Raw genomic sequence first — 23,362 nt, 5'->3', positions numbered from 1 at the left:
GCTGGTTGGCAGAGTACGGGAAACGGGGTCACTCGGGGACGAGGCCGCCTCCAGGCGGGCAACACCGGAGTAAGCCGCGGCGCTCGGCGCCCAGTGCGCCCCCACGAACGGGCACGGCGCCGGGTCTGCCCGGAGCCCGCGGCGCGGCCGGAGGGAAGCCCGGAGCGAGCCGAGGCGCCGCCGCCCGCTGGCGCTGGGGGGGCGCCCGCGAACAAGGCGCCTTTGAGAGTCAGCCGCCCCCCTCCCTCCGGCCGGCCCCGCCCCCAGGCTGGCACACCCTCTCCCCCCCCCACCTCCGCGACAAAGCGCGCCTTGTGTCCCCCACCCTGCGCCCGCCTCCCAGGCCCCAGGGAACTTAGGCGGCGGCGGCGGCGTCCAGGGAGCCGGTCCGGAGCTCCCGACCGGATACCCTCCCACACGCGGCCCGGTGCGGCGCTGCCCCCACCCCCCATAGTCACCTCAGTCCAGAAAACACCGATTTTAATTTGAAAGCGATTTTATGTGAGTGAAAGAGAGGGGAAGGGAACCCCGGAGAGAAGAGCCGCAGGGCAAAAATCATGCAGCCCCAGCACCCCATCTCTGCAGGCGGGCCATCTCCCCTCAATTCTGAGGCCAGGAGCTTGTGTCCCCAGCCTACAAGGTGTGTGCCCCGGGCTGGGGGGAGAGCTGGGAGGGGAAGGGTCTGAGGACTACTCACCAAGCCGCTCCCCCCCACACCGCCCTCACAGCCCAGGCCCCTTCCCCAAGCCAGACGGGAGAGTGGGGGAGGCGGCTGGGAAGGCCAGTGCTGAAGAGCCAGCCCCGCAGACCATCTCAGGGCCCTGCCTTTCCCAAACACCACCCCCACCACTGGCATTTCTTAGTCAACCTGGGAAAGTACAGTACTTCTTTGAGTCTAACTGCAAGTCTCTATCCTCAGAGAAAATTAAAAATAGCAGATGGGCTCCTACATCTCCACCCGCCCCTTAACCACCACCACCTTTTTCTTTTTCAGTCTGACTGCAGAAGGAGGTGAAGCGTGAGAGGGGGATCCGGACAGGGGACAGCGACAGAGCCCCTCCTTATTCCAGAGAAGCCCCCATCTGCCAGTCTTGGTTGGAGGAAGGCCTGTCAGAGCCTGACTCCCATGTCCATCCGTTTGGGGGGCCTGCCCCCCAATATCCATCTCTGCGGGAGTTCCCATTTCCATTCTTCAGATGGGGGGCTAAGTGAGGCAAGACGAGAAGGAAGCCAGGTCCTGGGAGCAAGGCCAGTGCTCTGTGCCGGGGGAAGGAGAGGCCGTTCCAGGCCGGGGGTAAGAAAGCACCCCCAGATCATGGCAGAGCCAGACAAATTCAGAGACTCAAGGCCACTGAAGGGAGAGGTCCAGCCCTCAAAGTAGTCTGGGGTCCCCTCTGACTTGGGATGTCAAGCAAACCCTTGCAGGGTTTAGGGACCCCCCCTTGGAGGTCTCAGTTCTGCCCTATGCTCCTCACCCCACCAAGATTCTAGGAACATGGTCCCTCCCCACCCTGCCCCAAGGCTCAGAGTCCCTTGCCCATGTGCCCTCCTCAAGCGTGAGGAACACCACATCTGGGTGTGGGGTCAGGCCAGCTGGTGGGGAGCCTCAAGCATCTCCATGAGGAAGGTGTCGATGGGGGTGTCACCAATGAGCTTGAAGAAAAACAGATGCTCTAGACACTTAAGGCCTATGGACCTGAGAGCAGGAAGACGCAAGAGCAGCTTGGCAAACCTGAGGAGGGAATGGGAGACATGGAGTGAGAGCTAGAGCCACATGGCACTACCCCCACCCCAGCAGGAGCCTCGGTTCCCACAACCCCTCAGCCCCACAGCGCCTTCTCACCGGCCCTGCTGCTCAGGGTACTTCTGTTTGCAATAGGTCTCCAGGGACGCGTACACTTTCTCCCGCAGGACCTCTACCTCGCTGGGGTTGGAGAGGCCCTTGGCATCTGGGATGGCAGGGAAGAGAGGAGGAAGAGGAAGGAGGACAAATCAAATCAGGACAAATGTGGAGGTGTGGCCCCCACGATGTCCCTCTTGGGCCCCACCTACACGCCCTTCACCAGATGCCTGGCAAGGGAAGCAGGGCACAATGGGTTTGAGGGATGGGGTTGCAAAGGGAATGTTATCAGCAGATGTGGGTTCTTCTTGGTCAGCTGTGAGATTTCTAGGTTGAGGGGGATAGCTGGGTAACTTAGGAGTCTCCGAAGAAGAGGAGGCTCCAAGGCTGCCTTGGTCTTGAGAGACGGGGGTAATCCTCCTCTTACCTGGATTGAACAGAATGATTGCCCTCAGGCAGCCAAGTTCTGTCTTGTCCATCCTCATGTCACGCATTTTGGACACTAGCTCTGTCAGCACCCTGGAGAGGGACCTGCAGGTCACTCAAAGGTCACAGCTCAGCCAGCCTTGGACACGGACCAGCCTATAGCCCCACCCCCTCGACCGACAGGCCAGCCCAGCCGAGGGCCACTGACCGATCAAAGATGGCTCCCACGCCTGCGGAATGGGCTGAGTTGCGGTGCACGTGAAGACCTGTGGCGAGGAGGATGCCGTCTCGGACATCGATGGATCGGTGAGAGAAGGAGGCAATGAGGAGCTCGTTCCAGCCTGGGGATTGGGGGTGGCAAGGGTGAGGAGCCAGGGATCGGGCCATGGGATTGAAAGCACATCAGGGGAAGAGAAGAAGAGGTGGCGAGGTCAATGAGACTGGCTCTCTGAGTATGCAAGGTAAGGCCGCTGGGGTCCCTGAAGGTCAGGAGGTCCAAGAGGGGTCAAATGACAAGAGATTCAAGGAGTCCAAGGTCACTGACCTGCCCGTAGCAGTATGACCTGGTCATCCAGAGGCAAGGAGGAAAAGTGTGGGATCCTCTTTGCCCACTCAACAAGTGTGAAGAGCTGTTTGTCAGCTGCCTGGCAGATGTTAGTCACAGGGTCATTTGGCTGCAGGGGAGGAGGGGTGAGAGTTATGGAAGGTTTGGAAGTACACTGGGAGCCCCCCTCCACCCCATAAGAGGCTTTTGACACCCCCTCCTTATTTGTAGTCTCTCTTCAAGCCCCACCTGAACCAATTCCTCCTCTTCTAGCATTCAGGAAAACAATTATTAATTTGGGACTTGCCTGTGGTTCTGTGAGTGGGTTGTTTTGGGAGTGGGGACGGAGGATGTTATCACGCCTACCTCAGATGTCTAAGAGACCTTGTTTGGCGGCACTTCCGGTCCCCGGCAGTGTTAGATGGGTTGTGAGGGGGAGGGAGGGGAGGGGGAGATAGAACAGACCTAGACTCCCGCCTCCCCACCCCCATCAGGAAGAAGAGTAGATTGACCCCAGCACTCACGCTGCTGCCGCTACCCGCGGTTCCCCCAGGACCCTCAACGCCCTGGTCACTCTTCTGCTCCACAGCAAGCTCTGCCTCCAGGATCCTGTCCACGGGCATCTCCTCGGGGGCTCCCCCAGCCCCCTCCCCATCCCCATCCTTGTCCTTTCCCCGCTGACGCTCCTCCTGTACCGCTGCAGGAGAAGGAGGAAGGAGAAAAAAGTAGAAAGTCAGCAGCCAGCCATGAGGAGATTCCAAAATGTCCTTAGGGCCTTATCAGGGTCTCATGGCCCTTAGAAGATATTTATAGAAATTGGGGAAGTCACTTGAAACCATAGCAGATTTGTAGCAGTCTAGAAGCAGGACTTATAAAAGAACAGATAAATAAACCCAGAAGAAGTAAAAGGGTGGGTAAAGGAATTACGGAGAAAGCTAGCATTTAAACTGAGAGCCTACTATATACTAGGAAATGTGCCAAGCACACTTTCACATTTAATCAAGTATTATAACGACCCTGTGAGCTCTTGACCCCATTTTTAAAAATAACGATTTTGGGGGAGTTCATTAAACAGCTTGCCCAAGTTCACACAATACATGGCAAGTCATATGTCCAAATCTAAGCGTGCCTGATGGCAAATCTGGTGTTCTTCTGACTCAACAAAAAAGGAGGAAAAGGAGCACTGGCCTGGGCCTTCAGAGGTGTGGGTTCTGATCCCAGACCTGCCACTCTTTTGTTGCATGACCTTGGGAAAGCCAGGCTTCAGGCTCATCTTCTCTAAAATGAGGGATGTGACCAACATATACTCCCTAAAGTATCTCTCTCAGAATTCCAGAATCAGGCTTAAGAAGAAAAGATAGAGATTAAAAAAAAAAAAAAAAAGAGGAAAAGAAGCCCTGAGGTCTTCAGTAAAGGCTGCAGCTTAAGAGGGTAGAGTCCCAGAGTTTGGAGGAGAGAACACAGATAATAGGGAGATGGAGACCAGAGTGGAAGCACTTGGTCAAAATGAGGAAGAATTACTCAGGTTAGAGAAGGGGAGCTAGAGAAACCCATCATGGGGAAGGAAAACTTATCCTACCCTAGCACCAGACCAGGGAGGGGTCAGAGGGGCAGGCCACAGAAGCAGAACCATTGAGAAGGAAACTCAAGGCACCAGGTCAGGGTACCAGAGAGGAGGGCTGATGAGCAGGGGAGAGGGAATCAAATATCGCCCTCTGGAGGAGAGAGAGGAGTCCAGCTTTCCTAAGAGGTATAGTCCCTGCAGTCTCCCCTCCCCCTCCTTCCTCTCCTCCCACAGGGTAGACTGCGAGGCCTGGGTGGGGCAGGCCCTTACCCTCCCTCTTCATGCCGGTGGCCAGGCACTTCTGATAGCGGCAGTACTGACAGCGGTTCCGCTGGCGCTTGTCCACCGTACAGTCCTTGTTGTCCCGGCACGAGTAGGTCAGGTCCTTACGGATGGTGCGCTTGAAGAAGCCTTTGCAGCCCTCACAGCTGTAAACCCCGTAGTGTTTGCCTGCGAGAGGACAGGAAGAGCACTAAGACTGCACCCTGTGCCACTAGGACTCTTGCCCACCTCCCCCCAGCAAATTTAGTTGAAGTCTGCTCTGTGTTTGCCAAAGAGAGAGACGGGGAACCAGGACATGAGGGATGATCTAGTCCCACTCTTCTCACGGTTCGAAAACCCTATGCCATCCCCCTCCTCCCTCTGACCACGCCCCCCACACACCAAATCTGAGCCGCAGGGTCCTTAACTGTCATCAGGCCTCCCCCAGCTCACTTGCTCTAACCAAACCTCAAGAGCCCCTGAGAATCCCACAGGTGATGGTAAATGGTACACGCTCTCTTCCTCTCTGCTGGTCCTCTGAGCCCCATACCTGAGCTTCGGTCCCCGCAGATTGCACATAGACGTTTGCCAGCCCCAGGGCCACCTGGAGGGGGTGGACAGTGCAGGCCCCGGACCCCTAAGACTGGTGGCTTCACATCTTCAGGGGGGCCAGACCCACCCCCAGGGAGCGACACTGTTGAGTTAATCTGGGTTGGGGGAAATAGGGAAGTCACAGGGAGACTCATTGGGAAGGATAATCTCTCAGAAGGGAGGGACATCATTCCCTACCACCTAGGCAGGGCCCTGCATTACACGCTACAAAGGACATTATTTACACTGCAGTGCCCGGGAAGGGCCACCCCTGGAGTACAACCCCGAAGAGATGAGACATAAAGGTCCCCCTGAAATTGTGCAACACAGCGGCCCTGAAGGGCTTGTATCTCAGAAGGGGAGATGAGACCAAAAGGGCAAAAAAATCACTGATATATGAAAAGGACATCAAGAATAGCTGGATTCTTTTACAGGGTTGGGGAGGAGGCGTGCACTGAAAGCTCAGTCACCTCAAGAAAGGCCAGGGGTTACACAAGGACCACAAGCCTGGGGAAGTTCACACAAGGATCTAGGTCACAAGGAAAACAAGGAAATGAAAGTGGAGAGGCAGTAAGGGGGTCACGACCTCTCACCTGGGGACTGCTGACAGGCCCGGAGAATCCTGGGGGAGCTGGAGGGGGCAGACCAGGGGACCCCATGGAAGAGCTGATGACCGGGAAGGGGGAGCCCAGTGGCGGGGGTGGCATCGGGGGTGGGGGTGGAGCCCCAGAGCCTCCAAGGGATGCAGCTGCTGAAGGGGGTAAGGGTGGCCCCGGAGGAGAAAGGGGAGCGGCCCCCTGGGGAAGGGGATTTGGAGAGGAACTGTCTGGGCTTCGGGAGTCTGGGGAGGGGTACACACAGGCACAGACACAGACAAAAGAGACAAAAAGAGAAAATGAGTCTTCGATCATCCAACCGGAGCCTTTAATTCTCTCTCTGATCCCCCCACCGCGCCCCCACCTCACCCCACCCCTTCCCAAGTCCAGAGGCACCCTGCTGTCAAACAACGGCTTAACTCCTAATCGTGGTGAGAGAAGGGGGTTGACAGAGGAGGATCGTTCAGGTGAGGAAAATTCCAAACAATGCATTTGATCACCCCAAGCCAGACGCATCTCGTGTGGGTGGGGCAGCACGTGGGGTGGACCAGTCAGCCCCTCCATTCCCAGCTCGTAGCCAGAACGTGCAGGGAAGATAGGCAGAAGAGACCCCTCCTAGGACACAGAATTTGCCTTCAAACGTCCAGAGTCCTCAATCTCGAGGACTAGTGTCCCACGCCTGGGACCTCCGTGGTGCAGGGCCTCAAGCGGCCACCGCTAGGAGGGCGGAAGCTCCCCCTCCCCGCCCCGCCCCGGGGGGAGGGCACTAAGGCCCTCGGGAGGGAGGGGACGCGTGTTTACAAACAAGGGGGCGGGAGCGCCTGGGAAAGAACACCAGGGGAGGGGGGGAAGGGGTTGCTGATAACGCGGTCACTGGCTTGCCGGTCCGTCCGCTAGGTCACTCACCCCGCCCGCTGTCGCCCATCCCGTCCCGTCCAGCCTCCCCCGGCTCCGGCTCCGGGGTTTGTTGTTCTCCGGCTGCCACCGCCGCCGCCGCTGCTGCTGCGGGATCCAGCCAGGGCCGTCGCCGCCGCCACCGGGACGCGACCCCACAATGCATTTCTTTTCGCACCCCCACCGGCCCACACTGCCCTGCGGCATGCCGCTGGGGGAGGAAGGGCGGGCGAGCAGCCCAAGACATGATTCCTGGCTGAGTGTAGGGATACCGAAGAGGTACCAGGGATTCCCAAGGATTGATCGTTGGACTAGCTGAGCACGAGGAAGCCCCAGAGAAAAAGTCTCTGGCCTTAACCGGGTCGAATTAAGCGCTTCGCTCTGCGCTGTAGCAAAATGACAGCGCCGACATGGCAGCCATCTTGGTATAGAAGGGAAGTCTATGCGCTGGTTCCCGCCTCCTCGTCTGGTTGGAAACGGAGGAGGCGGTCTCCTCCCGCCTGTTAGCCCGCCTAGCGCAGTGTCCCCTCAAATAACCTCCACACCCGCGCATGCGCGCCAGGGCTAGAGGGCTTCACTACTGCCGGAGTGCCGCCATATTGGTGAAGGTACTGGGACCGAGGTTGAACGGAACTCCCTGTTCTCGCGGGAGCTAGAGGCGGGACTGCCACGTCCGAGCAAACCGGGAAAGGAGAGGATTCCGGAGCCGGTGAGAATTCCCTGTTTTTCCCTACCGTCCTTTTCAGGCCTTTTTCTTCATTTAGTGGGTCATAGAGACGAGGGCGCAGAGAGTCCGTATAGTGGAGGATCAAAGCCTAGAGCGGTGTCCCGGGGGCCCTGCATCAGGGATGGGGTTCCGGATAAAGAAAACGAGTCTTGGGAACAATGTGGGTGGGGACAGGATGGAATGGGGAAGCAGCCCATAGAAGTGGACGGAGGGCGCGAACGGAGTAGAGCGGACCCTTCATAGGTATAGAGTTGAGGGTCAAGTGGAGTCACTATCTCTGTCCCTCTGGTCAGCGTGATGGCCAGAGGCCTGGGGGCCCCCCACTGGGTGGCCGTGGGACTGCTGATCTGGGCGGCCTTGGGGCTGCTAGTGGCCGGACACGGGGGTCATGGCGACCTGTACGAAGACCTGCACGAGGACTTCCAGGGCCACAGCCACAGGCACTCACATGAGGATTTCCACCATGGACACAGCCATGCCCCTGGCCACACTCACGAGAGCATCTGGCATGGGCATACCCACGGTCACGACCATGGACATTCACATGAGGATCTGCACCATGGCCATAGTCATAGCCACTCTCATGAGAGCCTCTACCACCAAGGACATGGACATGATCATGAGCACAGCCATGGAATCTATGAGGAGTCTGGGGCTCCAGGCATCAAGCAGGACCTGGACACTGTCACTCTCTGGGCCTATGTGAGTCCCCCAGGGATGGGGCAGAGGGGAGCTGGTTCGGGATTGTTGGGAAACCCCACACCACTTGACCCCTGACTCTCCCTCACCAGGCACTGGGGGCCACAGTGCTGATCTCTGCAGCTCCATTTTTTGTCCTCTTCCTTATCCCCGTGGAGTCAAACTCCCCTCGGCACCGCTCTCTGCTCCAGATCTTGCTGAGTTTTGCTTCAGGTGGGCTCTTGGGAGATGCCTTCCTGCACCTCATCCCTCATGCTCTGGGTAAGTAATCTCTAGCTTTTACCTCAAATCTTAATGTATTTCATGCTTTGGACAAGTGGGTTCTTTCCCCTTTGTGATCCCTGACCTTCCAATATTCTCCCAAATACACACCCCTTGGGTGGGGTATTTCCTCATCTGGCTTTGTCTCCCCCTTCCTCCAGAACCTCATTCTCACCACCCTCTGGAGCAGCCTGGACATGGACATTCCCACAGTGGTGAGGAAGGGGCAGGTGAAGACGTGGGGTTGGGGTGCTGGGGAAGGTCTGTCCCTCCCTATTCTTCTCTTGTGCTTGGGGAGGAAGAGTCTGAAATCCAAATCTCCTTTAATGTCTCAATGTATCCATTCCTAGGCCAGGGCCCCATTCTGTCTGTGGGACTGTGGGTCCTCAGTGGAATTGTCGCCTTTCTCGTGGTGGAGAAATTTGTGAGACATGTGAAAGGAGGACATGGACACGGACATGGACACGCTCACAGTCACACACATGGAAGACAGGGTGAGCCCAGGAACAACTTTCCTGAAAGCCACCTTGCCATCTCTGAATCTCCTCATTTTATGGTTCTTAGGTGGGAGAAGACTACCCTTATGAGGACATACTGGCAAATTTCTGTTCTCCACTCTTACCAACTCCTTTCTTCCCTCAGAGCGTCCTTCAAAGGAGAAACAGAGCTCAGAGGAAGAAGAAAAGGAAGCAGGGGGGTCGAGGAAGAGCAGAGGAGGGAGCACAAGGCCCAAAGACAGGCCAGTGAAACCTCAGAACTCTGAAGAGGAAAAAGCAGGTTCAGGTGAGGGCCAGGGTTGCATACGCTTGGGCAAGGGGCATCATCATGAATCACATGGAACAGCACTGTGGATGATGGCAGGTGTCTGGAAAATACTGGGGCTGGATGTGAAGTGGTCTCTGGGGGGCTGATCAGGGCTGAGACTAGGGGTGATGAATACCTCTAATTGTTTCATCTTCCTTTTCTCCTGTAAAAGACCTACGTGTATCAGGGTACCTGAATCTGGCTGCTGACCTGGCACACAACTTCACGGATGGTCTGGCCATTGGTGCTTCATTTCGAGGGGGTCGGGGACTGGGGATCCTGACCACAATGACTGTTCTGCTACATGAAGTGCCCCATGAAGTTGGGGACTTTGCCATCTTGGTCCAGTCTGGCTGCAGCAAAAAGCAGGTTGGTGATGGTGTGCACCAAACATGGTTGCCTCAAGCCCTTTATCCCCCGCTAACCCACCCCAAACCCAGACTGCCACCCATTAGTTCCAAACAAGTTGTACTACAGGCATACCTCGTTTTATTGCGCTCCTTTATTACACTTAGCAGATATTGCGTTTTTTACAAATTTGTAGCAACCCTGCTTGAGCAAGTCTATGGATACCATTTTCCCAACAGCATTTGTTTACTTCATGTCTCTGTGTCACACTTTGGTAATTCTTGAAACATTTCAAACTTCGTTATTATCATATTTGTTATGTTGATCTGCGATCAGTGATCTTGGATGTTACTATAGGAAAAAGATTCCAACTTGTTGAAGGCTTACGTGATGGTTAGCGTTTTTTATCGGTAGAGTATTTTTTAACTAAGCTACGTACATTGTAGGCATAATGCTACTGCACACTTACAGGATAGTGTAAATATACTCATTGGGAAACCAAAAAACTCATGTGACTTGCTTTATTGTGATGGCCTGGGACTGAACTCACAATATCTCCAAGGTATGCCTGTATTGTTGACAACGGATCCTCTAGAAATGAGGGGGAAGAAGTTCTGTTTCTTTGTCTTGTAGCTCAGTAGTTCTTGAACTGTGGTCCATAAGCCATCTGAATGTTTTATGGGGGTCTTTCACACCATGCCCCTGACCCTGACCTATTGGGTCAGAAGGTCTGTGGAAAGGACCTCTTTGATCTAAGATTTTTCAGTGTCTATTCTAGATCCCCCTCTTTTTGCTTTACTATTTAGTTTCTAAAGACATGCATCCTATCCATGTACACTTACACCCCTCCAGCCACATCTAAACCACTGATAACCTTTAGATGTTGGTGAGTGCCTCTCTCTCTCTTTTCTGCCCACCAGGCGATGCGTCTACAACTACTGACGGCAATAGGGGCACTGGCAGGCACAGCCTGTGCCCTCCTAACTGAAGGAGGGGCAGTGGGCAGTGAAGTTGCAGGTGGCACAGGTCCTGGCTGGGTTCTGCCATTCACTGCAGGTGGCTTTATCTACGTAGCAACGGTGTCAGTGTTGCCTGAGCTGTTGAGGGAGGCATCACCATTGCAATCACTTCTGGAGGTGCTGGGGCTGCTGGGGGGAGTTGTCATGATGGTGCTGATTGCCCACCTTGAGTGAGAGGTGGGGTAAACCAGCCCCACCCCACCCCCAAACCTCTAGCCTTTAAGCCCTCCAGGTCAGGGGTCTGTGGAAGTTGGGGGCCCTGGCCTGGGACATCTGCCAAAGGAGGGAGTTGTATCCTAGGGAGGTGGCGACTTTGGCTTGAAAGCTATCAACATTTGGCAGTCTTACAGGGGCTGCAGAGGTGAGAATGACAGCCCAGAGGGACCATAGTGTTGGGCATGAGCTGACCATGTTGTTGGGTTTGGGGGCTAAGTGGGGCCATGAAGAAGGCTGGAAGAGAGAGGAGTCATGGCAGCCTACCCCATATCCCCCACCCCACTTATTCACAGAGGACCAAGCTGCCACACACTGGCTTCTCCAGGGTCCACCTCCCTCTCTCCCACCTGTTGGTGGAAACTCCAGGGAAGACCAGAGCCCTGAAGTGGGTAGCAGAAGTCGGGGATAAAAGTCAATCGTGTGTCCTGATTTGGGAGTGATTGGGGGGGAGGGGGGCTAGTTGCTACTCTCATGGCCTGATTTTTTTTGTTTGTTTGTATTCTTTTATATCACTGTTTGAATGGAGGAGGAGGGGTGATGACCGGAAATAAAGTCCTTGGATCTTCCGCTCCACGCGCAGTCTTTGTCTTTTTGGGGGGAATGGGGGCCCCTCTTCTCCCGGCTCCACTGGCCCCCAAGCTTTGGTGTCTGGCCACGCCCCCGCGGTTGGAGGTCCGCCTGCCGGGGTGGCCGCCAGTGGCCTAACGCTGGCGGGTCTTCGATTGGTCCGGCTTCGCTCTCGCCGCGCCTCCTCTGCGCTCGGATTGGCTCAGTGCTGGGGGGCCGGCCCACTCGCCACCCGCCATGGCGTCTCAGCTCCGGCTCCGCTTCGCGCTGGCCCTGGTCACAGGTTGCGGGCGGGGGATCCTCTCCCAGGGCGGGTTGGTGTGCTAGAGTGACGTCGGGGCGCGCCCTCGGACTCTACAGCCGCTGTGGCCTGTGGTCCGAATTTTACTAACTTTGCGCCCTGTTGACCTCTGACCCCTGCCCACTTCTCCCTCCCCCCCTCCCGCGTGTTCTCTCCCATCTCAGGTGCTGGTAGCGGCATCGGCCGAGCAGTCGGTGTGCGCCTGGCCGCTGAGGGGGCCACTGTGGCCGCTTGCGACCTGGACGGGGCAGCGGCACGGGAGACGGTGCGGCTGCTGGGAGGGCCGGGGAGCGACGAGGGGGCACCGCGCGGGGCCCACGCAGCCTTCCAGGCTGACGTGTCCGAGGCCGGGGCCGTCAGGCGCCTGCTGGATCAAGTGCAGGTGAAAAAGCGAGACGACCTCGCCCCCTTTAAAGCCCTAACGTTGCTCTACAAGGTTTTTTGGTGTGTAACCTACCCCTTACATAGGCCTGCTTTTCTCGTCCGCCATCTGTCGTTGTGTCCTGTGCGGGCATCACCAGGGATGAGTTTCTGCTCCACATGTCTGAGGACGACTGGGACAGAGTCATAGCTGTCAACCTCAAGGTGGTGATCTCTGAACCCATGACTTCTGGGCCCTCTAGCCTGGGGAGGGAGTTGGAGGAGTGTCACCCCTGCTGATCCTTTCTGCCTTGTTACTTTCTCCCCCCACCCGCAGGGCATCTTTCTAGTCACTCAGGCTGCAGCCCAAGCCCTGGTGTCCAGTGGCTGTCCTGGCTCCATCATCAACATCAGTAGCATCGTAGGGAAGGTCAGGCTGAGTTGGGACGAGGTCAGCCAGCCAAGTGGGCACAGAGAGGAGAGCCCCTCCTTGGGACTCCCAACTTAACCCCAATCTCTGGCTCACCCAAAGGTGGGGAACGTGGGACAGACAAACTACGCAGCATCCAAGGCTGGAGTGGTTGGGCTGACCCAGACTGCAGCCCGAGAGCTTGGACGGTTGGTCAGACACCTGGGGCCATGTGGAAGGTCTGAGGGAGGGTCAGTGTTCAGTCCTCTCTGGAGTCAGCAGCCACTCTCCTTTCCACAGACATGGGATCCGCTGTAACTCTGTCCTCCCAGGGTTCATTAAAACACCCATGACACAGAAAGTGCCACAGAAAGTACTGGACAAGGTAGGAGACTGTGGGTGGAGGGCAGAATCATTCAGAGAGCCAACCTCTCTGGGCTTCAGAGAGAGGATGCTGGGCCCAGTGAGGGGCAAACTGTAGATATTCAGCAAGTGTAAAAGGAATGAAGACCAAAGTCACAGACTCGGTCTACAAAAAAAAAAAAACCCATGAAAAAACTTTCACTCACACATGAGTGTTTCCTTACAGGTGACTGGAATGATCCCGATGGGACATATGGGGGACCCTGAGGGTGAGCACTGACTGCAGAGGGGGCCTGAATGAAGAGATCCCGAAGTTTGTGGTATCTGAGAGGGTCTCACCAGGATTGGTGGTTGGGGGAGGGGTGATTCTGATAGGAGGCTACTTTGGGTCTGTGAGTGAGTAGGATTCTGCCCTCTCCCCACCATTCCCATAGATGTGGCAGATGTGGTCGCATTCTTGGCATCTGAAGACAGTGGATACATCACAGGGGCGTCCGTGGAAGTCACTGGTATGAGGCCATCAGGGGGAGGAAGAGGGCAGAGAAGTGGAACCCAGAAAGCAAATGAGGGGAGTCTGGAGCCACTGAGGGAAGGGCAGAAGTTCCCATAGGCCAAGGACAGAAGTGGGTGCCTCCCCCCCAGCCCATTTGTCTCCACCTATACATCTGTCCAAATGTTTCTGCCCCTCCCAGGAGGTCTTTTCATGTAACTGCCTCAAGGACCCTGGACTCTGCTCACTATCCCACCACTCTGCTGGGCCTCCTGCTGATGAGGACTCTGAGTTCCCAGGCTACAAAAGGGGTGGCAGTGTATGGCTCAGGAATGCTGAATATGGGAGGCAGGGGTGCTTGTGACCCTAATAAATTCCAAATCCTCTTCCCTGCCACCTCCGGTTCTTCTTGTGTCCAAGTCCTCAGACCCTTCGCCACCTCCCCCTCCTTTCCCTTTCGCGAAGGATTGTTCCCTTTCACTGCCTGGTCTCCCAGGGCAACCCCCGCCGCCGGGTATGAGAGGAGAGAGTGTGTGTCACTGTGTGTGCGTGACACTCTGGGTCTTTTGGAGGGAGGGGGTCTCTGCCCCACCCCCTTCCACTGATCCTGCAGCCCTAGTCCCCTCCCCCAATTCCCTGGGCCCTTATGGTCCCCAAGGGTGATTTGTTCATGGCCCCATCCTAGTATCCAGTCTAGCCTTGGGAGGGGGTCTTGGAACAGGTGGCCCTCCCCCACCCCTCTCCTTTCTCTGAGTCCCCCCCCTCCCCTTTCTCTCCACCTTACAATAGCTGCAGCCGGCCGGGGGTCGGATGGGGGGGATTAGGGGAGGGGGCCAGGATTAGGGGAATGGGCCAGCCGATGAAAGGGGCTGGAGGAGAGCAGAAGGGAGGGAGGGGGCTGGGAGGAGGAGGAGGAAGGGGAGGGGGTCCGCGCTAATCGACTCTGGAGCCCACATAAGGACTGGCCACGGACTGAAGGAGAGGACAGGGAAGTAGGGGGGAACTGGGGGAGGGGGCGAGGGGACCCACTGCTGCCTTGTCCCAGAAAGAGGCCACCCCCTGGCAGTTGCAGCCCAAGTCCGGGAGCCCCAGTTCAAGCTGGAGGAGACAGGACGCCCATCACGGTCTCTTTTCCCCCGTATCCCTCTCATCCCCTGCCCTCAATGGGGATCGCTCTGCCCCTTCCTCTTCTCTTCCCTCCCGGTCCCCTTCCTTTACTGGGAAGTCCTGGAGGAGACTTCTGCCCGCTTCCCACTCCAGACATTCGGCCCCTTGTGCCCCCCACCTACACGCGCACAACCCCTCCCCGATAGGGGCCCCATCCTGTGTGTGTGTGTGTCCCTGCTTCCGCGTGGTGTCTCCATTCCCCCATACCTCCCGTGTGCCTCCCTCCCCCGCCCCGGGCCGCGGCTCCTGATTGTCCAAACGCAATTCTCGAGTCTCTGGCTCTGGCCGAGAGTTGAGTCTGGACGTCCCGAGCCGTCGCCCCCAAACCTCGAAGGGAGAGCGGGTCGGAGGGTATAGGGAGAGCCAAAGCGGAGGGTGGAGCAGGTCACCAGGGTGGTAAGGGAATCCCGGGCACGTCGGGACTTAGTTGCGTTCACAGGACTGAAGGACTGTAGCGGCAGAGGCTCCTCTGCAGCTTTTTTTTCCCCGGAATCCCGGGCTGGGGTTATGGAGAAGTTGTGTGTGGGGAGGAGGGGCGCCCTTCCCCAGAGCCGCCAGGGGACGCGGAATGGGGGAGGTGGCCCCTTTTCCAATTCCCTCTGTCCCCTCCCGGGGTCCGAGCGATCCCAGGCCCCGCCCTCCGGAGCGGAGGCCCCGAGTGGGGGCCTTGGAAGGGGATAGTGGCTGAGGTCGGCCGCGCGACGGTGCTGGCCAGGGGACGGAAACCGCGGTCCCCACGTGGCGTGGGACTCTGGGGACGCCGGCTCCTCGCGGGGGCCGGGGGGAACCCGGGCGTCCACGTCGCGTCCCACCCGCGCCGCGACTGGCGGGTGACGTCTCCGCCGGCGGGGGGTGGAGTGGAGGGGCAGGCGGAAGTGACGTAGGGCCCCAGCGCCCGGGCCATGGCGGCGGCGGCGGCGGCAGCGGGAGCTGCTGTCTGAGCAGCGGCTGCGGACCGAGCGAACTCGGCCGGGGAGCCCGGGCCCCGGGAGAGGCGCTGCGGCGGCGGGAGCGCGGACGGCTGGAAGCTGGTAAGGGGCCGCGCCGGCGCGGAGTGGGGGGCGGAGGAGGGGAGCCTAGGGAGGGCGGGGTCTGCGCGAGGGGCGGCCCCCCTAACACCCTTCCTCCCCTTCCCCCTTCCCGCACTCCCCAGCCTACCTCTTCTCCTCCCCGGCGGTGGAGCCCTCGTGGGGGTCTGTGCCCGGTCACCATGACGACGCCGGCGAATGCCCAGAATGCCAGCAAAACGTGGGAACTGAGTCTGTATGAGCTCCACCGGACCCCTCAGGTGACAGGGATTCTCCCTTTACAACTTACTCCCTTTCCCCAGACCACTCCATCCCCAGACCCCCATCTCACAGCCTCTTTTCCATTTTTTGCCCCATTCTGCCCGATTTCACACTCCCTGGCCCTACCTTTGAATCACCTTAATCTTTCAAAGCACTTTCACATTTATCTCATTTAATCCTCAAAACAGACGTGCCAGAGAGGTAGAGCAAGTATTACTATCTTCATTTGAAAGATAGTAAACAGGCTGAAATTACCTTCCCCGTTCCTCAGTTCCGCATCATAGGTCAGTGCATTTAAGACTCACCTTGGGAGTTTATTAAAAATGGAATTCCCACTGGCCCCTACCTGTAACATTGTGATACAGTAAAGGGATGGGACCCCAGAATCTGCATTTTTAACCTGCATCCTAGGGGATTCTGATATAGGTAGTACCAGGACTGCAGTGTAAGAAATTCTGTTGACCAAGTAAGTCTTCCACAGATGGCAAATCTGTGCCACGCCCATCCCCAGGCCTATCACCAAATCTCAGATCCTCCTATTCCAAAGCTCCTGCTCTTAGAATTCCCAATTTCCTCAAGTGGCCAACGTGAGGTACCCAGATTCTGATATCTCACTGTATTTCTCAAGACTCCAATTTCATGGACCACTTGTTTCTAAAACCCCTTTCCCCCCAACCCACCCACCACCTTTCCACTCACCGACGCCTCCAGGAAGCCATCATGGATGGCACAGAGATTGCAGTTTCCCCTCGGTCACTGCATTCAGAGCTCATGTGCCCCATCTGCCTGGACATGCTGAAGAATACGATGACAACCAAGGAGTGCCTCCACCGATTCTGCTCTGATTGCATTGTCACGGCCCTGCGCAGCGGGTAACAGGAGGGACAGGTTTGAGATGGGGGGAGGGGGCAAGAGTTGGACCCTCCATGCCCTGGTGATTGACTCCTCAGGGCCTCCTTTCTCCCATACCAGGAACAAGGAGTGCCCTACCTGCCGAAAGAAGCTGGTATCCAAGCGGTCTCTGCGGCCAGACCCCAACTTCGATGCTCTGATCTCTAAGATCTACCCCAGCCGGGAGGAATATGAGGCCCACCAAGACAGGGTGCTCATCCGCCTCAGCCGCCTGCACAACCAGCAGGCGCTGAGCTCCAGCATTGAGGAGGGGCTGCGCATGCAGGCCATGCACAGGTTCGGGGGCCACGAAGAAGGTGGCAGCGGTGCTGATGGGACAGATCCGTGGGTCAGACTCCTGGGGCTGTCTTTGCTTCTAAGCCTCAGCATCCTGAGTGCTGATCACAGTCTTAACTGTCACGCCTGGAGGTCATGGATGTAAACTGTAGCTTCTTAGCAACTGGTACTACTGTTTTTAAGGAAATAGCTCATCTTCTAACTTTCTAGAAGTTAGAACAGTAGAGTGCTTTTTGAGCATAAGCTCTGAGTTCACACTGCTGGGAATTAAATCACCTCCTAGGCCAGCATCACTCAGTCTTTAATGTGTATTCAAATTACCTGAGAGTCTTGTTAAAAATGCAGATTCTGATTCAGTAGGTCACAAGTTGGGCCTGAGATTCTGCATCTCTACAAGACTGTGCTACTGGTTCTTGGACCACGCTTTGAGAGGCAAAGAGACTATGGTCTCAAACTAGTTATTTAACCTCTCTAAGCCTCAGTTTCCTCAGCCATAAAATAGAGATGATATAATTACCTGTGTCCATAGGATTTGTATAATTTGAGGCAATCAGTGCAAAATACTTAGCAATGTGCTTAGCACGTAGTCAGTATGTAATAAATATTAGGTATCATCATTAAGATTTCCCTGATCTCTTAATTCTCTGAAGTTTAAAATGTAAACCCTTTATCCTTGGTGCTTTCTAACCTCGACCACTTGTTTCCACAGGGCCCAGCGTGTGAGGCGGCCGATGCCTGGGTCAGATCAGACCACAACGATGAGTGGGGGGGAAGGAGAGCCTGGGGAGGGAGAGGGGGATGGAGAGGATGTGAGCTCAGACTCCGCCCCTGACTCTGCCCCAGGCCCTGCTCCCAAGCGACCCCGTGGAGGGGGCGCAGGGGGAAGCAGTGTAGGGACAGGGGGAGGTGGCACTGGTGGGGTAGGTGGGGGTGCCGGTTCTGAAGACTCTGGTGACCGGGGAGGGACCCTGGGAGGGGGAACCCTGGGCCCCCCAAGCCCTCCCGGGGCTCCCAGTCCCCCAGAGCCAGGTGGAGAAATTGAGCTCGTGTTCCGGCCCCACCCCCTGCTCGTGGAGAAGGGAGAATACTGCCAGACTAGGTGAGAGCCTCGTCCTTCCCCAGACCACTGAGAAACCAAAGGTCTCATGATCTTCCATCAGAAGTGGGCTTCGCCCAAACCCAGAAAGAATCCCTAACCCAGAGGCCCTTTGGGAAATCCCCAACTTCCCTTCTCCATTTGAGGCTTCCTGTGCCCTCAACCTGCCCTCTCTCCCACTCCAGGTATGTGAAGACAACTGGGAATGCCACAGTGGACCATCTCTCCAAGTACTTGGCCCTGCGCATTGCCCTCGAACGGAGGCAGCAGCAAGAGGCGGGGGAGCCAGGAGGGCCTGGAGGGGGCACCTCTGAAGCCGGAGGACCTGATGGGGGAGGCGGGGAGGGTGGGGGTGCCGGAGGTGGTGACAGCCCTGAGGAGCCTGCCTTGCCCAGTCTGGAGGGTGTCAGCGAAAAGCAGTATACCATCTACATCGCCCCCGGGGGCGGAGCTTTCACGGTGAGAGCCTCTGAGGGTAGCCATGTGAGAGAGGAGAGGAGGGAGAGTGGCCTGGGGAAGCAGAACCGAGATCCTGACCTCCTAACTGACCAGCCCTCTTCTCCCTCTGCATCTCCCATCTCCCTTCTCTGTCTGTCCTTCTTCCCCATCATCCGTGTCCCTGCTTTGCCCCATTTATTATTCCTTATTCCTTTTTCTTTTCTCCTCTCATTCATTTCCTTTACCATCTTTCCCAACTTACTTTTCTCTTCCCTCTCCTCCCCCTTCCACCCCCTCTGTAGACATTGAATGGCTCGCTAACCCTGGAGCTGGTGAATGAGAAGTTCTGGAAAGTGTCCCGACCACTGGAGCTCTGCTATGCCCCCACCAAGGATCCAAAGTGACCCCTCAAGGGGACAGCCAGGGGATGGGGACCATGGGGTGTCCCTGAGTCCTGGCCCACCACCCAGCTTCTTTGTCCCCCAGAGCCCCCCAGCCCAGCCAGCCAGCAAGAGGACACAAATGAGGACAAATGGCTTTTATACAAAGTATCTATATCAGATTCTTCTATATTGTACAGAGTGGGGCCTGTGCCCCCATCTACTGCCTTTTCTATTGCCCCCAACCTCCCATCCATGCAAGATGTTGGGAAGGGTGAAGAGCCCTTCCCTTCATGCCCTTCTACCAACAACAACAAATTTGCTTTTTTTTCTCTTTGAAACCTGTGGTTCTGTGTCTCTTTATCAGGGGGGTTACTAGAAGGAGAGGAAAACAAAGATCGGGGAGGGAACCCTAGAAATCATGTAGAATCAGCCTTGGAAATGGGGAGGAAATGTCAAAGGGTATTCACGGTGTGTAGATCCCATTTTCCTGAACCTTCAAATCAGCAAATGTGAACGAAAATAGGAAGGACCTGTGAAGCTGTAAGAGACAGGGTGGAGAGCGGAGAGGTGTGAAGTCAGATCCCAAGCTTTCCCCCTATGACCTGAATGCCCAGGCTGAGATCCCGGGTTTCAATACCACAGGGAAAGCAGGAAAGTGGCTCAAGAGGGTGACACGGCAGGCCCGAGATGTCTGGAAGGGGAATAATTCCTCGTCCCTGCGAGAAGCTGGTTTCTAAAGCTGGAGAGAAAAGGCGCAGATGGGGGGAGGGCTGCGAGAACCTCCCTGCACATATCCCGCCCCCGGGTAGCCTCCCGAAGAAGACGGGCAGGGCCGGGGACTACAGTTCCCGGGAGCGAGCGAGCTGGTCGGTTCCCGCCGAGTCGCGGGGCCGAGCCGAGGGAGGGCTGCCCGGGAGTTGTAGTTCTGTGCCGGTCCCGGCGGCAGCGGAGAGCAGAGGTGGGGGCGTCCAGTAAAGCGCTCGCTGCTCCGCACCCCCCACGCCTCGAGTTCCGGGGTCAGGGGCCCACGTAGGGCGACGCGCCCCGGCGAGGTGGGGAGGATCGCCTCTTCAGGAGGGACTGACGCCGCCTCCCGCCACCCACTTTGGCCTCTCTGCCCCTCGCTTCCTGTTTCCGTTGCCCTTCGCTTCCCCACCCCGCTCCGCCCCAAATTCCCGAAGCTCGCTCAGTCTCGGCCCTACCGGCTGAGGAGTCAGTCTCGGGGTCTGACCCGCCGGCTCGACCCCGCCGGCTCGAGGGCGCGTCACTCCACACTTGGCATTTCTCGTTTGCTGCCCCTCGTCCCTTTCACCCTCAGTACGACGGACGCAGGAGGTACCCTCCAGCCCCGGTGACCGGCCGCCCACCCCCGAGACCTCTCGCCCTGTAGAAATAGACAACACCCACTTCACCCTTGTAGAAGCCCCTTTTTACACCCGCCTCCCTGGAGCCCCGAGCCTGGCTCCCCTTTTCTCCCACCTCAGGCATCCAAGGGGGGCGACGCTCCCGGGATGTGAGGGCTGGAGGAAGGTGGGCGTCGCTCCCGGAGTTTCAAGGGAGAGAAACCGATGGGGAGGAGTCGCGGGAGTCTGGAATGAACCCGGCTTCTCTTCTGGTTCCACGGGCTGCCCGGAGCGACACTTCCTCACTCTCCTCGTTCTCGCCGGCCCTACCCGACCCAGCAGCCCTTCTGCCTGTTCCCCCGCCCTCTGGCTTCACGCTGGAGCCGCCTGCGGGCCTTGGTCCCCGGTCTCTCCTCTCCTAGTGCCCCAGGCCACACCACGGCCCACCCTCTCCGCCGTTCCGCTCCTCGTGCTCCTCCTCGGACCCCTCTCTGCTGCTAGTGCTCTGTCGCCCTCCTCTGCCCCCGAGACGCTGAACTTCGCAGGCTGCCTGTTTCTTTAGATGGCACCATGTGAGTGACATACAGAACTGTTGCTCCAGGTCCATCTCCCCTGCCCACAACAAAGAAAAAATGACTACCTGACCTGACCAGGCGTTCCTCTTCCCCAGTGCTGGCAGAAGCGGGGAGGGGAGGGGGTTGCTCCAGTTCTGTTCCACCCCCACTCCCTGGGATAGCTCCCCAAGTCTTTCAGCCTCTGTCAGTGAAGGCTGCACCTTTGGGTGAGGCAAAGTGAGAGACACAAAGTATACAAAAGGGAACCTGATTATTTTGTTGAGAGACAAGATACAGAGGATAAAAGGAGAATAACAACCCAGAGGAGCAAGGTGGAGAAAGAAAGACATTAGATTCAGACTGATCGGGATCCAAATGTCCACCTCGCCACTTACAAACCACGCGACCTCGCATAGGAAAGGGACTTGCGAGGTGGGGCCCGCAGTTGTGTATTAACAAGCCCTCCGTGTGAATCTGATGTGCTGGGGCCCAGAACCCCTGCAGCAGATGCTCTGGTCCTTACAGAGTGAATGACAAGTGTCCCCTGCAGGAGGGATGCCAGGCCTCAGGGCAGGGGGATCACTGGGAGCCGCAGGGTGGTTAGGAAGAGCTTCTCAGAGGAGGTGCCACCAGACTGGATGGACGGGAGGGGAAGAAGGAAGTAGGTGGGGGGCCTGGGGGGGAGGGGAGCCTCTCTCTCTGTTAGTCTCCCCCTCATTTTATCTCTTTCAGGTTTCTTGGTCTCCAAACCATAGCAGATTATGTGTCTAAGTGCAGAAGCTGAGCCCCAGAGCCCAGGGCCTCAGGAGACCCCTGCCCCGGTGAGGCCTAACTCTGAGGGTTTGGTTGTCGCCCGGCTGCCCTCAAAACCCTGGCAAACTGCTCACGGGAAAGTTGTGCCCTGGGTTCCTCAGGGCGGGGCTCAGCCTGCCTGCGCCACCTTGGTCTCTCTGCCTCCCCCTCCTCCTGGCTGCTCTCACCTTCATCCCCCTCCCCTACAGGCTGGGAGCCCAGGCAGAGGAGGAGAAGGCAGGACAGACCTCCAGCTCCCCATCTACCCCTTGACCCCTCTGCTGTCACAGCTGACCCTGTCCCACGTCCCTCTCAGCAGCCCCTGCCCCCACCCCAAAGCCCTTTTCTGGCCTGGACTGTGGAGCCTCCTTTTCTCATGCTCCCACCCCTCCCAGCACCGCCTGGTCCATTTGAGTGAGAGGCCCTTTCCCTGCCCCCAGTGTGGGAAGTGCTGCAGCCACGGGGCCACCTGCCCCTGCCCCTGCACTCCCACACAGGTGACAGTCCCTATGGCTCTGGCCTCCATGGCTGTGGCTTCACTCAGAGCCCCCTTCTGCTTTGACAACCGTCCACACCCAGTGGGAAGGACAGGGATGAACAGAGCGGAGAGGGAGGGGGGTTGAAGCAAAGTCAAGACCCCTGTGGCAGTGCCACCCGCCAACCCCGCAGCACTCCAGGAGGGCAGCCCTGGGGACAGACTCCCTCCACAGTCGGAGTGACTGCCTCTTCTGTGGGAGGCATAATGGGTCACGGCTCCCTGCCCACCCCATCCCAGCCAGAGCCACCACATTAGGTGATCAGAGTGTCTCACCGGGACGTACTCAGAGCTGGAATGGCCAGGTCCACCTCACTTCCAGTCCACAATCTAATCCCCCAGGAAAAGAGCTTTTCCTGTTTCTTAGAAAGTAATCTGTACTTCCAATCTCCTGTCCTCCATCTGAGAAGTTTAACCAGGCTGCCTGAGACCTACTGCCATCACGGACGGATCAGATTCCCCGGGATTTTCTTGACAGGATTTTTTAAAGAGATAACTGAATCCCCAGAGATCTCCATGACAACCCCCACCATCAAATTCTAGTCGCCCACAAATCCCACCCAACCCCATCACTACCCCCAGAGGCCACTGGGTGCTTCTTGCCTCCGGTGCTAAAGCTACACCCAGCACCCCATTGGATGAGGCCATCTCTCTCCCTGTGCCCACTCCTGGACCCACGGGCCCTGTTTCAGGGCTTTCTGTGACCTTCACTGCATTTCACACTAAGAATAAAGCCCAGACGGAGGCTGCTCTTTCCAGCAGCACCGTGGGCCTCTTATTGAAAGGTGAAAATAGGCAGAGGCACATATCCAAGGAGAAGGCAGGGAAATGGAGGAGATGGAGACCAGCGGAAGAAGACAAGGGAGGTTGGAGGAGAAAGTGGGAGGTTCTGGGTGTGGAAAAAGTAGAACAGGGCTGTGTGGGAGAAGACAGACAAGAAACACCTGGCCAGTACAAGCACTTCCTGGCATTTGCACTTCTTCCACAAGATTCCTCACTTGCTGTCTTCTTCATGTGCGGGGAAACTGGTTTTGAACAAGAGTCAGCAGGGAGTCCCACCGAGCATCCCCTCCGGATTGGCACCCTGGGGCCCAGCGTGGCCCCGAGGATGGCACCATCATCATTCACTCTTTTTTGTTTGTTTGTTTGTTTTTGGGTTTTTGTTTTTTTATTTTATTTATTTATTACTTTTGGCTGCGTTGGGTCTTCGTTGCTGAGCGCAGGCTTTCTCTAGTTGCAGTGAGCAGGGGCTACTCTTCGTTGCGGTGTGCGGGCTTCTCATTGCAGTGGCTTCTCT

General features: G+C 57.1%; 4 protein-coding genes across 10 annotated transcripts; 3 read left to right on the top strand and 1 right to left on the bottom strand.

Moving 5' to 3' along the window:
• Positions 1 to 478: 478 nt before the first annotated feature.
• Positions 479 to 7,155, bottom strand: RXRB (retinoid X receptor beta). 6 transcript variants are annotated; one of them, XM_082414692.1, is made up of 10 exons: positions 6,729 to 7,146; positions 5,820 to 6,067; positions 5,186 to 5,342; positions 4,645 to 4,824; positions 3,335 to 3,507; positions 2,811 to 2,940; positions 2,475 to 2,607; positions 2,268 to 2,359; positions 1,844 to 1,949; positions 479 to 1,732 (listed from the first exon to the last, which is right to left on the bottom strand). In XM_082414692.1, exons 1-10 carry the CDS (start codon positions 6,961 to 6,963, stop codon positions 1,585 to 1,587), a joined length of 1,602 nt encoding a protein of 533 aa, XP_082270818.1. In that variant the 5' UTR covers positions 6,964 to 7,146; the 3' UTR covers positions 479 to 1,584. The 6 variants fall into 6 exon arrangements, with proteins under 6 accessions (XP_082270818.1, XP_082270817.1, XP_082270821.1 ...); XM_082414691.1 differs by having other exon boundaries at positions 2,268 to 2,371; positions 6,729 to 7,145; XM_082414695.1 differs by lacking the exon at positions 6,729 to 7,146 and adding an exon at positions 6,243 to 6,647 and having other exon boundaries at positions 2,268 to 2,371.
• Positions 7,156 to 7,288: 133 nt separating this feature from the next.
• SLC39A7 (solute carrier family 39 member 7) lies at positions 7,289 to 11,356 on the top strand. Of its 2 annotated transcripts, none has more exons than XM_082414696.1 (8): positions 7,289 to 7,425; positions 7,737 to 8,145; positions 8,235 to 8,403; positions 8,565 to 8,633; positions 8,754 to 8,897; positions 9,046 to 9,186; positions 9,380 to 9,576; positions 10,476 to 11,356. In XM_082414696.1, exons 2-8 carry the CDS (start codon positions 7,741 to 7,743, stop codon positions 10,746 to 10,748), a joined length of 1,398 nt encoding a protein of 465 aa, XP_082270822.1. In that variant the 5' UTR covers positions 7,289 to 7,425; positions 7,737 to 7,740; the 3' UTR covers positions 10,749 to 11,356. The 2 variants fall into 2 exon arrangements, with proteins under 2 accessions (XP_082270822.1, XP_082270823.1); XM_082414697.1 differs by having other exon boundaries at positions 7,291 to 7,425; positions 8,565 to 8,618.
• A 192-nt stretch (positions 11,357 to 11,548) lies between these two features.
• On the top strand, positions 11,549 to 13,676 carry HSD17B8 (hydroxysteroid 17-beta dehydrogenase 8). The gene is made up of 9 exons (XM_082414698.1): positions 11,549 to 11,640; positions 11,823 to 12,040; positions 12,127 to 12,243; positions 12,356 to 12,448; positions 12,551 to 12,636; positions 12,728 to 12,812; positions 13,017 to 13,059; positions 13,225 to 13,299; positions 13,483 to 13,676. The coding sequence occupies exons 1-9, from the start codon at positions 11,595 to 11,597 to the stop codon at positions 13,497 to 13,499; spliced, it is 780 nt and encodes a 259-aa protein (XP_082270824.1). The 5' UTR covers positions 11,549 to 11,594; the 3' UTR covers positions 13,500 to 13,676.
• A 1,648-nt stretch (positions 13,677 to 15,324) lies between these two features.
• On the top strand, positions 15,325 to 19,179 carry RING1 (ring finger protein 1). Its single transcript, XM_082414639.1, has 7 exons — positions 15,325 to 15,478; positions 15,601 to 15,735; positions 16,448 to 16,608; positions 16,709 to 16,924; positions 17,634 to 18,023; positions 18,206 to 18,479; positions 18,761 to 19,179. The coding sequence occupies exons 2-7, from the start codon at positions 15,658 to 15,660 to the stop codon at positions 18,860 to 18,862; spliced, it is 1,221 nt and encodes a 406-aa protein (XP_082270765.1). The 5' UTR covers positions 15,325 to 15,478; positions 15,601 to 15,657; the 3' UTR covers positions 18,863 to 19,179.
• The last annotated feature ends 4,183 nt before the right edge of the window (positions 19,180 to 23,362 follow it).

Source organism: Balaenoptera physalus (assembly GCF_965194825.1).
Source record: "Balaenoptera physalus genome assembly, chromosome: 11".
Lineage (NCBI taxonomy): Eukaryota > Metazoa > Chordata > Mammalia > Artiodactyla > Balaenopteridae > Balaenoptera > Balaenoptera physalus.
The sequence above is the reverse complement of the archived record's forward strand: the minus strand, read 5'-3'. Positions and strand labels throughout refer to the sequence as shown.

Coding starts and splice junctions, on each gene's coding strand:
- RXRB (XM_082414690.1), bottom strand. CDS start 6,963: ATGTCTTGGGCTGCTCGCCCGCCCTTCCTCCCCCAGCGGCATGCCGCA. Junction 3,508..4,644: donor CACCGGCATGAAGAGGGAGG/GTAAGGGCCTGC, acceptor CTTCTCCTGCAG/CGGTACAGGAGGAGCGTCAG. Junction 2,608..2,810: donor GGTCATACTGCTACGGGCAG/GTCAGTGACCTT, acceptor CCCAATCCCCAG/GCTGGAACGAGCTCCTCATT.
- SLC39A7 (XM_082414696.1), top strand. CDS start 7,741: ATGGCCAGAGGCCTGGGGGCCCCCCACTGGGTGGCCGTGGGACTGCTG. Junction 8,146..8,234: donor CTGTCACTCTCTGGGCCTAT/GTGAGTCCCCCA, acceptor CTCCCTCACCAG/GCACTGGGGGCCACAGTGCT. Junction 9,187..9,379: donor AGAGGAAAAAGCAGGTTCAG/GTGAGGGCCAGG, acceptor CTCCTGTAAAAG/ACCTACGTGTATCAGGGTAC.
- HSD17B8 (XM_082414698.1), top strand. CDS start 11,595: ATGGCGTCTCAGCTCCGGCTCCGCTTCGCGCTGGCCCTGGTCACAG. Junction 12,041..12,126: donor GCCTGCTGGATCAAGTGCAG/GTGAAAAAGCGA, acceptor CCCCTTACATAG/GCCTGCTTTTCTCGTCCGCC. Junction 13,060..13,224: donor ACATATGGGGGACCCTGAGG/GTGAGCACTGAC, acceptor CCATTCCCATAG/ATGTGGCAGATGTGGTCGCA.
- RING1 (XM_082414639.1), top strand. CDS start 15,658: ATGACGACGCCGGCGAATGCCCAGAATGCCAGCAAAACGTGGGAACTG. Junction 16,609..16,708: donor GTCACGGCCCTGCGCAGCGG/GTAACAGGAGGG, acceptor CTCCCATACCAG/GAACAAGGAGTGCCCTACCT. Junction 18,480..18,760: donor CCGGGGGCGGAGCTTTCACG/GTGAGAGCCTCT, acceptor CCCCCTCTGTAG/ACATTGAATGGCTCGCTAAC.